Below are 15,054 nucleotides of genomic sequence, written 5' to 3'. Positions count from 1 at the left end.
TTTACTGTGTGCCAGACACTGTTCTAAACTCTTCATGTATACACTAACTCTATCTTTACCACAGCCTCCTGAGATAGGTTTACAGCTCCTTCAAATCTAAAATGTGTTGATGGTGCATTTGTGATCTTGCTAGAAGATGCTAATGAAATATTTTCCTACAACTATCTCCAGTGCTTCCTCATTTAGTAACAGTTGCAAGATGTCGTACATTATAAGACTGTGAAATGAAAGATGCATCCCAGTTATAAAGAACTTAAGATAAGAAAGCATATGCGTGATAGTTAATAGAATAAAAATTAATTTAAAAAAATCATTCCCATTTTTAAAATGGGGGAACCTGAAGCAAAGGGATTAAATATTCTTTAAAAGTTTTTTTTTCTTCTTTAAAAGATTATTTATTTATTCATGAGAAACACAGAGAGGCAGAGACACGGGCAGAGGGAGAAGAAGGCTCCGTGCAGGGAGCTGCACGTGGGACTCGATCCTGGGACCGTGGGATCATGCCCTGAGCCAAAGGCAGATGCTCAACCATTGAGACACCCAGGCGTCCCAATTTTTTCTTTTATTTTTTAAATATTTTATTTTTATTTATTAGAGAGAGACCATGTGAGGGGGGTGGGGAGGAGCAGTTGGAGGCTGAGTTGAGCACAAAGCCCTACCCAGGGCCCATCTTAGGACCCTGAGGATCAGGGCCTGAGCTGCAATCAAACTTGGTCGCTTAACTGGCTGAACCACCCAGGCACCCCAAGGGATCAAATTTTCCAATTTCAATATATGTGCTGCCGAAGTGAGCACAGGGATTAAATGATCTAAAGTGAAATGACTATATTCACATCTAGGTGATTTGATTCTGGAGTCCATGTTCTTAACCTCCACTTTTTCTTCTTTCTCAACAACATGCTGGAATTGAGCCCATGTTAGCATGTGAATAGACTGCCCAAGACGCACTTACTTGTATTCTCATTGGAGCATCCATTATAGAATGGCACTGAGGAAGTGTGTGTGGTATGTAGCCCCTGACTTTAGGACTGTGATAAGGATTGTAAAGTACTTGGTGTGTGGGCATCTGACCTAGGCTTCTGACCCGCTTTTAGCAAGAGTAATGTAATTGGGAAAAGCCTTCATGAACTAACTTCTCAAGCATCAATAGGTTGGAATGCTCACTGCAGATATTATGCACAAAATGTTGTTTGGATGTCCCAAATGTCAAATCTTGCACCATGTGTTTTCAGTGTTTCCCTTCCTGCTCTAAAATGCCAACATAAAAATAATTTATGTTATTTCCATACTTGGGGAATGGAATTTTTTCTCTATGGGGAGTAGGCCCCTGACCACTCAAGACTGGAGTAACAAGAATAAGAAACAAAAATAATTTTTTGATATGAAGGTGGTTCTATATGAAGACCTACCAGCAGTTTAAACTTAATATTAAGTTTTCTTCATCTGGTGGTGATAAGCAGTGGGGAAACACATAAATTGGACTGCAGGACGGGTTTGGGGCTATAGTTTGCTATGCACTAGAATTATTTTCTGCTGAAGCTGGAAATGGTTCCACTAATTCTAGGCTTTGACTAATTGGTGCAAACTCAGATTAGAAACTTGTTACCCTCAATACCCTGCCCCAAACCTGAAAAATCTCTCTTATCAGTGAAGGCCTGCCTCCTTCCTAAGTCCTTTTATTTACTTGCAGCATCCTTACTTTTTAGAATTCTGGTCTGTTAACCCAGACTAGCCTAGTCATTGTGACCAATTTAGGGCACACTTTACATAGCCTCCAAATTTGCTACAGATTTTCCTTAACTTGAAATATCTGTTTTATTGTTGGATCATGGATTAATGTTTTGCTGTGATCCCTGAGATAAAATGGTGAGTTGTCAACCAAGGAAATCTCTGTCACCCATCACACCTTTTCCTATTGTTTCTCATATTCTCCTCTGCCAGTGTGCCTGTACTCCTTTCTCCCAACTTGTTTACTGTTCTCCAACACATACAAACTGTTCAGATATAGAAAGAAACTATATTGTAGTGGAGATCAATTTGGGGTATAGACTATCTGCAATTGAGGTAATTATCAGTAAAAACCTGAGTTTGTTAGTTTGACATAGATTTAAAACACCAAACCATTGCTTTTTTTGCTTCTGTTTATCATTTTAGATTTTTAGTCTTGAACTGTTTGAACATCTTTCTGATCAGTCAACTTGGATTGGTTGGAACCAGTTTTTAATCATTCTGGGACAGTAAAAACAATTTTATAGATGACATGAACCAGTTATAAGCAGTTTGATAAAATTAGAGCAAGTTTGACTCAGTTGGAGATATTTAACTGGTCAACACTAACTTGACTCAGTAAAATATACTCTGAACCAAACAAACCTCACATGAGCCAGTTCTGACTGCCTTCCAGGTCAGAACTTATTTGAGCTAGGTAAAACTAGTTTGAAGCAGTTTGAGCTATTGAAACCAGACCCAAGTAATTTTCATTAGATATATTTCGTTTTAGCCAAAGTGACTTTACATCAGTCAGAAATAGTTTTGTGGGTGTAACCTCTTTGAATTTGAGTCTTTCATTCTGAACTAGAATGAACCATTCAGGTTTTTTTTTTTTGAGCAAGTATGAGCTTGTTAGAATGGACTGCAGTGTTTCATACAGATTTGAACCTGTTTTTAACTTGGTCATAACTTCTTTTTCAATAGGCATATCAATTTGAAATGAATTGAAAATATTTTAAACCAGCCAAAAAAGATCAGAATTAGTTTAAAAGTGATCTGTGTTGACTGAGCAAATTACTCTGAGCCAGTCAGAAATCCTTTGTATTAGAAATATGTTTTGAGCTGCTCATAGGCAATTTCAGTGATTGATCTGGGTCTTTAGAGCCAGTCTGATCTGTTCAGAATGGTGTGAAGAGAGTGAGCTAACATTTACTGAGTTCTAATATATGCTAAACACTGTGCTGGGTACTCCACAAAGAGTGTCTTGTTCAATCTTTAGAACAATGGTGTGAATGAGTATAAAGTATCTTCTTTTTCGTAGAATGGAAACCTGAAGCCAAGACTCAGAGACATCTGAGTAGCTGGCATGTGGGAAACATGGGGTTCAGCCCAGTTCTTCTTGACTTCAGAAATCATGTGTTACCTCTTAGGCTGTCTTGTACAATTAGTACCTGGTCATTTTAAGCCAACATGCATTTATGGAAACTTGAGTAACAGACAGTAAGCTTGGAGGTATACTGGACTTTGGACTTGGAGTTAGATTTATTTTCTAGTCTATGCAAATGAGTTATTCTCTCTGGGTTGTATTTCATCTTTGGGAAAACTGAACCCAGAGAGTGAAAGGTCTGGACATTTATTTTCAGATTAACAAGGCAGATAATTGCCTAGAGATGTGATTTGAAGAGTGCAAACTATGATTAATATTGATGGTGGTATTTATACCTTTAGCTGTGGTATTTGGTTTGTTAATACTTCCTTTACAATGGCTTGGTTTGGGAACAAATTGTTATGTATTGCTATTAACATGAATAGAAAAACCCACAAAGAACATTTTTAGACTTATATTTGTGATTCTTCTCCCCTAGTAACTAACACATTAAATTTTGGTGCAGCAGAGATAGTTTCATCTGTCTTTGAATTCCATTCAAGTGGATTTAGAGAATCCTAATGGCAGTCTTCTGAGTGATGCCATTGGTGATAACATTTTCTCCTGTACCTTAAATGATATAAAAACATAGATACAGGGATCCCTGGGTGGCGCAGTGGTTTGGCGCCTGCCTTTGGCCCAGGGCGCGATCCTGGAGACCCGGGATCGAATCCCACGTCGGGCTCCCGGTGCATGGAGCCTGCTTCTCCCTCTGCCTGTGTCTCTGCCTCTCTCTCTCTCTCTGTGACTATCATAAATAAATAAAAATTAAAAAAAACAAAAAAAAAAACAAAAAAAAACCACACACACAAAAAAAACATAGATACAGAAATGACCAACCTTTGTTCAACCTGAAAGTAGAGAGGAACTAAGGTAACCACAGTGTTGTTGTATCATTCTCATTGCAGAATTTGAAGTTGCCTTCTGCTTCCTTATTCACTTTTAGGGGAACTTCCAAAATGATTAAACATTATTTGGGCCTGTTTTTAAATTCTTAGCTCTTATTAATGAATAACTTGGAGCCAAATGAGATCCTATAATACGATACTAGCATATTTATTTGTACCATATTGGTTATCTTCTGGAGAGGACTTATGTTATATACCATTAATACGGGCAACCCAAACCTGTGAATACAGAAGCTATAATGTAGGAAAGCCATCATCTGTGAAGTGTCATTCTTTACAGTGTGCAAATAGAGTTATGAATGTTTGTGGAATCTCTGCCTTTATCAGCTGACCAGCCATATCTGAATGTGAGGTCCTAGCTCTTTACTAAGGCACCATGAGGAAGTAAATTGCAGTGGCTCTTGGGGGTTAGTATTCAGGATTTTTGAGCATAAGATGAGTCACCAAATTGAGGATGGGGTAGTGGAAGAAACATAGAAAATCAATAAATGTCCTTGCTTGAATTTTTTTAATTTTATGGACCTATAGAAATAATCCTGTAGGAAGCATGAGAATGGTAGTAAAGTTTTCCAGTGTGAGGCTGAGTGGAAATAGACAATGAAAGGAAAATTAGCATCTAATATAGGGCATCTGATGTGTGTATGGATGGGAGAATATGCATGTTTGAATGGGCATGTAGAGTTGCAGGTGGTAGTGGGATAGCTCATTATTTTTCTGATTTTGAGGAGGGTTTATTGGTATTAGAAATGGGAGCATAAAAATAAGTAAGCCTTCCCTGGAGACAGACTACATTTTCAGTTGGACTGATATTTTCAGTAGTTTGAATCTATTTAGAGAACAAAAACAAATCATGAGAAGTGCTCATTGCAAAGGATAAAAATAACCATGGTTAGGCTTTGCTGGTAAAAACAAGAATTTTTCTTCTCTAAGTTGCACTTTTGTTTTAGTCAATATCAAAAACCTGAATTGGTAGCATTTCTTGTTTGAATACCAAGGCAAGTATAGGTAGATGAGCCAACTGTGACTTCTGAACAATGGCTGCCCAAATCTGAACTCAGTTTCCAGGGGAGCAGTGGTATTCTAAGAAAGTCTGACTTAACATGAGGTATGTAATAATAATAATAATAATAATAATAATAATAATAATAATGCCACAAGCCAAATTTTGCTTGTGAATTTAGTATTGTCTTTGAAGGAACTATAGTGACATTTGAAAATGAATAGGATAAATGAAATTGCCTAAATGTCCAAGTAAAAGAGAAAAGCCTGAGATCTAGGACCAGGAGACTTTGAAAAAAGGTGTGTGTGTGGGGGGGGGAATTGGAACCACTTGCACTCTATTATTATTCCTGTAACATTCTCCTTCCTTATTTCTTTTTAAAATTTTTGTATCTGCATGGTAGACTTAGTGGTGGTTATCTTCTTAATTTTTATTCTCACTTTGAATTTTTGTCTTAATGGTACTGTAATATGCACATTAAGTTTAAGCTGTTACTTATTATTTCTGTTACATCTCCTCTAGCAAATTATTAGACCCTTGGGGGCAGTGAATAGTACCTAATCCTTTTCACAGAACCCTTAGGCATATAAGTGTCACATAGTACTTACTGAACTGGATTTTAGAGTAACTGATAGTATTCATGGAATATTCAAATATTTCCTAATGGCTTTTTTAAAATATGCATTTGTTTGTATTTTACAGGTGAACCACTGAGTTCTTCATTATGTTTGATGGAGACTATGATTACCTCATCAAGTTTTTAGCTTTGGGAGACTCTGGAGTAGGGAAGACCAGTGTACTTTACCAGTACACAGATGGCAAATTTAACTCCAAATTTATCACGACAGTGGGCATTGATTTCAGGGAAAAAAGAGTGGTAAGTTCTATATGACAATGTGATCTGTGAATCAGTGCTTTCCTGTCTGTCTAGTTTATTTGTAGGAATTAGAAGGACAAAGTTTGGAATATAAAATTGAAGGGTGCATGTGAAAGTGTAGTATGTTCAGTCTTTGCAATGTGATTTAAAAGATTGTGCTAAATGACATTTAATATAAAACCAAGGAGACAAAAGGGAAGATTTCTTTTAATTTTCCCTTGAATACCCTTTTGGCTTGTATGTTCCCTCAGAACTCTACAAAGTTTTTTGTCTGCCTTTGTTATGAAGCTTACAAACCACCCTCACCCTCCTACTCCTTTTTTTTTTTTTTTTTTTAAAGATTTTGTTTATTTACTCGTGAGAGACACAGAGAGGCAGAGATACAGGCAGAGGGAGAAACAGGCTCCATGCACGGAGCCTGACGTGGGACTCGATCCCTGGTCTCCAGGATCACGCCCTGGGCCGAAGGCAGGCACTCAACCGCTGAGCCACCCAGGGATCCCCCTACTCCTGTTTTGTGGACTATTTCGTCCATCTTTGATGTCATTTTTAATGACCTTTATCTTAATTCAGTCCCACATGGAACGCTAAGTGGCAGAACTCATCATGCTGCCAGGAGGGGGAGGTTGACCTAGGAGTGAGAATGCCAGTAGTGAATGTTGATCTGGGAAGAAACCAAGGAAGAGGTTCTACTGAATGGTGAAGGGGCACTTTTTTTTTTTTTTTTTAATATAAGGGGCCATAGGACTGATAGTTATTCTGATGGTGGAGGGGATGGCAGGAGGTCACTGTGTTAGAGTTGCCTTCACCATGAACTACATTTCTTGCTGAAGAATCAACTGTTACCATGACATGGATCAACAAGTGGTCAAGAGATTAATGACAAAGATCTTTCAATGGAGCATATTCTACCTGGAAAAGGTACAGGGTCTCTGGCTTCCAGGATAGAAGAATGCATTCCCTCCTACTCTAGGTCTTTTCTGACAGAGAGTCTTATAGAGACTCAGACCCACTGAGTGAGAATAGGATTTCATGAATTTTTTAGTATTGAAATATAATTGTAGAATAAGTATATATGTATATGATTATATTTATTAATTTCCATTTTATGATCTTGTTTTTTAAAAAATCACCTTATTGAGATATAATTCACATAACAAAATTCACCCACTGAAAGTGTACGGTTCAGTGGTTTTTAGCATATTCACAGTTGTGCATCTCATTCTAGAACATTTCATCACTCCCAGAAGAAACCTCATGCCCTTTAGCAGTCATTCCTCTTTTATCCCTTCTCTGGCCACTAATCTCTTCTCCATGGATTTGACTATTCTGGACATATCATGTAAATGGAATCATACAATATGCCTCCTTTTGTGTGTGGCTTCTTTCAGTTAGCGTAATGTTTTCAAGATTCATCCATATTGTAGCATGTATCAGAACTTCATTCTTTTTTTATGGCCAAATAATATTCCATTGCATTGATATACCACATTTTGTTTATCTATTCATCCACTGATAGACAATTATATTGTTTCACTTTTTAGCTATTATGAATAATGCTTCCATTAACAGTCATATACATTTTTTTGTGTGGACTTATGTTTCCAAATCTCTTGGGTATACACCTAGGAATAGAATTAATTTGCCATATGATAACTCTCTGTTTAACTTTGAGTAACCTCCAAATTTTCTAAAGTTGCTGCACTATTTTATATTCTTACCAGCAATATGGAAGGAGTTCCATTTTCTCCATATCCTTACCAACTCTTATTATTGTCTATTTGATTATAGCCATTCCAGTGCATGTGAAGTGATATCTCATTGTAGGTTTGACATAAATTTCCCTAATGACACGTTTTTGAGCAATATTTTTTTCATGTACTTATTAGCCATTTGTGTAATCTTTGGAGAAATGTCTATTCAAATTGTTTGCCTATTTTGAAATTGGTTGTCTTTTTATTCTTCACTTTTCAGAGTTTTAAAAATACATTCTGGATAAATGTTCTTTTAAATATATACATATAAGTATTTATAACCCTTATGGTTAGGTCTGTGATCCATTTGGAGTTAATTTTTGTATACAGTGTGGGTAGGGGTCCAACAATTGAAAAGACCATTCTTTTCCCCTTGAATGATCTTGGCACTCTTGTTGAAAAATCAATTGACCATGAATATGTGTTTATTTTTGGGCTCTCAATTCTATTCTAGTCATCTAGATGTCTATCCTTAAGCCAGTACTATCTTGATTACATCTGCTTTGTACTAAGTTTTGAAATTGGGAAACATGAGTCCTCCCACCTTGTTCTTCTTTCTCAAGATTGTTTTGGATTCCTTGCAATTCCACTTGAATTCAAGTGGAATTTCTACAAAGAAGCCAGCTGAAACTCTGATAGGAATTGCACTGAATCTGTAGATAAATTTCAGGAATATTGGTTGTTGATAATGTTACATCTTCTGATCCATGAACATGAGATATTTTTCCATTTTATTTAGATCTTCTTTAATTTCTTTCAACAATGTTTTGTAGCTTTTTCAAAGTTTAAGTTGTACACTTCTTTGCTCAATTTATTCTTCAGTATCTTTTTCATTCTTTTGTAAATTGTTTCTTAATTCAGTTTGAATTGTTCATTGCCACTAGAGAAATATAATTTATTTTGTGAATTTATCTTGTATACTGAAACCTTGATGAACTTGTTTGTTAGTTCAAATTGTGTGTGTGTATATTTATTCCTTAGGATTTTCTATATACAAGATCATACCATCTTCTCTTTTACTTCTTCTTTTCCAATTTGGATATGCATTATTTCTTTTTCTTGCCTGATTACCCTGGCAAGAACCTCCAGTAAAATGTTGAATAGAACTGATAAGAGGGGACATCCTCATCTTGTTTTTGATTTTAAGGAGAAAGCATTCAGACCTTCACCATTAGGTATAATGTAAGCTCTGTGTTTTTTCATAGATGCTGTTTTTCAACCCGAGGACATTCTTTTCTGTTTTTGAGTATTTTTTTTTTTTATCATGAAAGACGTTGAAGATTTTCAAAGGCTTTTCTTCTGCATCTATTGAGATAGTTACTGATTTTTGTCCTTTATTCTACTACAATGTATTGTATTATATTGATTGATTGATTTTTGTAAGTTAAATCAACCTTGCTGTTCCTGTGATAAATTTCACTTTGTCATGGTATATAAACCTTTTTATATGTTGCTGGATTCTGTTTGCTAGTATTTTGGTGTCAATACTTAGAATGGATATTGGTTGGTAGATTTTTTTTCCCCCTCATGATACCTTTAGTTTTGGTGTTAGGATAATATTGGCCTTATAAAAATGAGTTGAAAAGTGTTTCCTTCTTTTCTATAGTTTGGAAGAGTTTGGGGAAAATTGGTGTTGATTCTTCTTTAAGCACTTGCTTAAATTCACCAGTGAAGACATTTGGGCCTGACCTTTTCTTTGTGGGAAGTTTTCGATTACTAATTCAGTCTCCTTATTAGTTATATGTTTCTTTATATGTTCTATTTCTTCTTGAGTTAATTTCAGTTTTTTGTGTCTAGGAATTTCTCAATTTATTATAGATTATTTAATTTTTTGGCATATGATTGTTCATAGTATTCATTTGTAATATTTTTATATATGTAAGGTTGGTAGTGTTGTCCTTCTTAAAAATTTCTTTAAAAATTATTTTAATTTGGGCACCTGGGTGACATAGTTCATTGACTTTTGGTTTCTACTCAGGTCATGATCAGGTTGTGACATCTAGCCTCACATTGGGCTCCCCATTCAGCATGGAGTTAGCTTGAGATCCCCTCTCCCCCCTCTCTCTGCCTCTTCTGCTTGTGCTCTCTCTCAAATAACTAAATCTTTAACAAATTATTTTAATTTTTATTTTTATTATTTATAGTATATCTGGTTATACAGGAGATCTTTTGAAAGCCTTCTGATTTTAGGAATTTGAGTCTTCTATTTTTATCCTTGATCAGTCTAGCTGAAGGTCAATCAATTTGTTTGATGTTTTCAAAGAAAAGATACCTTATTTCCACTCTTTATTATTTCTTTCCTTCTGTTTGCTTTTGGTTTAATTTCTCTTATTTTCTAATTTCTTAAGTTTGAAAGTTAAGTTATTGATTTGAGATCTTCTTTTTTTAATATAGCTGTTTATTGCTATAAATTTCCTTCTGGTAACTGCCTTAGCTTCATTTGATCTTTTTTTTTTTTTTTTTTTTTTTTTTTGTAGTTGTGCTTTTATTTTTATCCATCTAAAAGTATTTTCTAGTTTCCCTTGTGTTTCTTCTTTGGCCCATCAGTTATTTAAGACTGTTAATTTAAGACTGTGTAAAATGTATTTGTGAATTTTCCAAATTTTTTCTGCTAATAATTGCTAATTTTACCCCATTGTGAATGAAGACATAATTTGTATTATTTCAGACTTAAGTTTATTGAGGCTTGTTTTATGATCTTACATATTGCCTGTCTTTGAGAATGTTTCATGTGTACCTGAGAAGAATATGTTCTGAAGTGTTCTATAGATGTCTGTTTTGTTCTTGGTTTATAGTGGTGGTAAGCCTTCTGGTTCCTTGTTCATCTGCCTATTTATTCATCTATCCATTATAGAAAGTGAGTCTTGAAGTCTTCCAATATAATGATTGGCATGTTTATTTCTCTCCCTTTCTCCCTATATGTTCTCAATAGAGTAACCCTTTTATCATTATAAAATATCCTTCTTTGTCCTCAATAACAATTTTTGTCTCAGTTTTTTTTCCCTGATATTAGTACAGCTCCAGATCTCTTTTAGTTACTGTTTGCATGTATTTTCCTCCTATCCTTTTATATACAACCTCTTTGTGTCTTTGAATCTAAAGTATGTCTCTTGTAGACAGTACATAGTTGGATCATGTTTTTAAATCCATTTTGTCAGTATCTGCCTTTTATTTGGAGTAATTTATTTAATATAATTCCTGATAAAAGGCATTTATGTTTGCCATTTTGCTACTTGTTTTCTGTCTTATTTTTTGTTCCTATATTTTCTCATGACTACTTAATTTTGTGTCATATACTTTTTATTTATTTTTATTTTATTTTTTTATTTTTTTAAAGATTTTATTTATTTATTCATAGAGACAGAGAGAGAGAGAGGCAGAGACACAGGCAGAGGGAGAAGCAGGCTCCATGCAGAGAGCCTGACGTGGGACTCGATCCAGGGTCTCCAGGATCATGCCCTGAGCTGCAGGCGGCGCTAAACTGCTGCACCACCAGGGCTGCCTGTGTCATATACTTTTTAGTATAACATTTTAATTCCCTTGTCATTAATTATTTTTACTATATATTTGAGTCATTTTTTAAGTTGGTACCCTAGGGATTACAACTGTCATCTTAATTTAACAGTCTAGTTTGGATTAATACCAACTTAATTTCAATACTATCATGAAACTCTGCTTACATATGGCTTCATTTCCTACTCCCTCCTTTGCACTGTTATTGTCATACAAATTACATCTTTATATGCTATGTGCCCATCAATAGATTTATAATTATTCATTCAATTGTATTTTAATCAGATGGAAGAAAGAATTATAAAAATGCATTTATACTGTCTTTTATATTTATCTATGTAGTTATCTTTTTGGTGCTCTTTATTTTTTATGGGTTTGACTTATTGCCCAGTGTCCTCTTATCTCAGCCTGAAGCACTGTCTTTATTATTCCTTTTACAGCAACTTACTTTTTACAATATCTATCTCTTTATTTTTATTTTTTTATTTTTTTATTTTTTAAATTTTTTTATTATTTATTTATGATAGTCATACAGAGAGAGAGGCAGAGACATAGGCAGAGGGAGAAGCAGGCTCCATGCACCGGGAGCCCAATGTGGGATTCGATCCCGGGTCTCCAGGATCGCGCCCTGGGCCAAAGGCAGGCGCCAAACCGCTGTGCCACCCAGGGATCCCTATCTATCTCTTTATTAACATTCCCTATTCAATGAGGCATTATTCTTTAGCTCTTAAAAAAAAAAAATGTTGTTCATTTATTTGAGAGAGTGAGAGAATGAGAGAACACAAGCAGAGGGAGTAGCAGAGGGAGGGAGAGAGAGAAGCAGCCTCTGGGCCGAGCAGGGAGCCTGACTTGAAGCTTGATCTTGGGACCCTAGGATCATGACCTGAACCAATGGCAGACACTTAACCAACTGAACTACCCAGGCACCCCCATGCTTTAATTCTTTAAATATGATTTCCCTTAGTTCTTTGAACATGTTTACAATAGCTGATTTAAAGTCTTTATTTAGTAAGTCCAACATCTGACCTTCCTTAGGGATGGTTTCTGCTGATTTTGTTTTCCCCCTGTGTATGAACCATACTTTATTTTTGTGTCTCATATACTTTATTGAAAGCTGGACATTTTGAATAATATAATCTAGCATCTCTGGAGTCCGATTCCTCCCCATTTCCTAAGAAGGGGGGCAGAGGGAGAGGGAGAGAGAGAATCTCGATCAGACTCTGTGTTGAGCACAGAGCCTGACTCTATCTTGTTATCCTGAAATCATGACCTGAGCTGAAATCAAGAGTCAGATGTTTAACTGACTGACTTAACTACCCAGGTGTCCCTGAGTGGACAGATTTCTTGAACTAGTAAGTCTGTCATCTTTTTCTGACACATTTTGTGTGTGTGTGTATGTGTGTGTGTTCGTGTTCATGTGTGCATGCCCATTTGGGAACATGTGCCTAATGCTCCTGCAGTCTATTTGTAGCTCTGCCTTAGCCTTCACTTCCTGCTTGAGAAGAGCATCACAGCCAGAGATAAGACAATAAGGTCTTTTCAATTCTTTCCTAGGCATATGTTCAGTCCTTTACATGAGACCAGCCTGGAACTTTCCAAGGAACACTTTGGAGCTTTTCAAATATCCCTATGTACATCTCATTTCTTTTCTTTTTCAAGTTTTTTGGTTAGGCTTTTGTTAGCCCCAGATGGTTCATCTCTTGGTTTTCAAGGCTACTAGGAGTTGGGGAGAATGGTATGGGATAGGAAAAGTTAAAATGGCACAAAATTTATTGTTTTTACTGACATTCAGCCATTTTTCTTAAATAGATGCTTCTTGGAATGTTGTGAGCTTTTGTTAATTTTCAGAGTTTGGAAAAAGTGGATTTGGGCTTTTTTTTTTTTTTTTTTTTGCCAGTGTTTCATTGCTTTTATGGAGAAAGAGATCTTTAGAGGTCCTTCTTATTTTTTTTTAAAGATTTATTTATTTTTATTTATTTATGATGGAGAGAGAGAGAGAGAGAGAGAGAGAGAGAGAGAGGCAGAGACACAGGCAGAGGGAGAAGCAGGCTCCATGCCGGGAGCCCGACACGGGACTCGATCCTGGGACTCCAGGATTGCGCCCTGGGCCAAAGGCAGGCGCGAAACCACTGAGCCACCCAGGAATCCCCTAGAGGTCCTTCTTATAAAATTGCTTCAGAATACTTTTTAAAGATGGAATAGGGAGGGATGCCTGGGTGGCTCAGTGGTTGAGCGTCTGCCTTTGGCTCAGGGTGTGATCCTAAAGTCCTAGGATAGAGTCCTGCACAGGCTTCCTGCGTGAAGCCTGCTTCTCCCTCTGCCTGTGTCTCTGCCTCTCTCTCGCTCTGTGTCTCTCATGAATAAATAAATAAAATCTTTAAAAATAAATAAAGATGGGATAGGGAAAAATACTAGTGATTTGAGGGAACTTTGAGGAAAGGTGAATGGATTATTATTTTTATACAAATTATGTGTTATTTATATATTTCATAATATATTTATAAAAATATATGTGTATATTTATGTTTTAATACAAATTATTATATTATCCAAAGACAATTATTTGAATAGCATACAAACAAGGTTGTATTCCATATGGGATGTTTTAGAAGTCTAGATGCTTATGGGCACTTTACTGAACAGAAAAGTGAGAAGATTTCACTGGTCTCAAAAGTTTTCTTTTTCATTTTGCTGTTTTAGGTATACAGAGCCAATGGGCCAGATGGAGCCATTGGCAGAGGCCAAAGAATCCACCTACAATTATGGGACACAGCAGGGCAAGAGAGGTATGAGATCTTCAGTTATCTGTTCCTTACTGGAGGAAAGTGAAAACCAGCTATGCCCTTCACACAGTACCTGAGCCAGGAAAAGGCCAGCTGATTAGTTGACTGAACTTAGATAAGACTTGCTGCTAAATCTGCAGGAAATTTATCAGTCTGAAATGATAATGATGTCTATTTCATACAAGGTTAAAAAAAAATGAGCCCTTTTCAAATAGACTATTTTACTTAGGGACTTTCTACTTTTTCTACTTTTTTCTCTTCCTCCTTCCTCTTCCTTCCCCCAATTCTCTTTCCTCCTCTTTCTTCGTTTCTCTTCTTAAAGACACTTTGCTCCATTTACTTTTGTTATTTACTCAGCCACAAAGACAACTACAGACATACATGCATTATTCTCAGCTGATTACTGAAACCTCACAGAAAATATGATTAGAATTAACTCATATGGTCAGAAGTTGCTTGATTAAAATAAGCCACATGAAATCTTGATATAAAATTTCTTTCAGTTAGTTATAGCTTTTGTTTTTTCTCACAGTTTCCTTGAAGTATTTTTTTTTTTTAAGATTGATTGATTGATTGATTGATTGATTTAGAGTTAGAGAGTGAGTGAGCCAGGGTAGGGGAGGGCTAGAGGGAAAGGCAGAGGGAAACTTCAGCAGACTCCACACTGAGTGCAGTACCCAACAAGGGGCTTAATCTCATGATCCTGAGATCACATCCTGAGTTAAAACCAAGAGTCAGATGCTGAACCAACTGTGCCACATAGGTGCACCTGAAGAGTTCTCTTTTTAACTTTTTATTATGAAATCTTTAAATATATACCACAGTGGATAGTATAATAAAATCATGTACATATTTCCAAGTCTCAGTAGTCATCAATTTGTGGCCTTATTTCATATATACCTCTACCCCTTCTTAGCCCCTCCTCCAAATTATATTGAAGCCAAATCTAAATATCAGATATTTTCATTTATAACTACTCTGGTATATATTCCTAAAATATAGAACTCTTTTTGTAAAAACATGGATTAGAAATATTTGAGAAAACTTAAAATAACAGATTAGGTGACAAATTCATACCAGTAT

At 35.9% G+C, this 15,054-nt stretch overlaps 1 protein-coding gene across 6 annotated transcripts in view; it reads left to right on the top strand.

The window, feature by feature from the left end:
- RAB27A (RAB27A, member RAS oncogene family) overlaps window positions 1-15,054 on the top strand; it is a 72,155-nt gene that overhangs the window by 39,543 nt on the left and 17,558 nt on the right. For 5 of the 6 annotated variants that reach the window (XM_025995027.2, XM_025995158.2, XM_072738582.1 and 2 more), the window contains 2 exons: window positions 5,747-5,921; window positions 13,889-13,974. In XM_025995027.2, coding sequence (XP_025850812.1) covers window positions 5,769-5,921; window positions 13,889-13,974 — 239 coding nt within the window. In that variant the 5' untranslated portion in view covers window positions 5,747-5,768. Of the gene's footprint in view, window positions 1-5,015; window positions 5,150-5,746; window positions 5,922-13,888; window positions 13,975-15,054 lie in introns of those variants that run through there. The other variant, XM_025995235.2, reaches the window with a different exon arrangement.

The sequence above is a fragment of the Vulpes vulpes genome, chromosome 15 (genome assembly GCF_048418805.1).
Source record: "Vulpes vulpes isolate BD-2025 chromosome 15, VulVul3, whole genome shotgun sequence".
Taxonomy (NCBI): Eukaryota; Metazoa; Chordata; class Mammalia; order Carnivora; family Canidae; genus Vulpes; species Vulpes vulpes.
The sequence above is the reverse complement of the archived record's forward strand: the minus strand, read 5'-3'. Positions and strand labels throughout refer to the sequence as shown.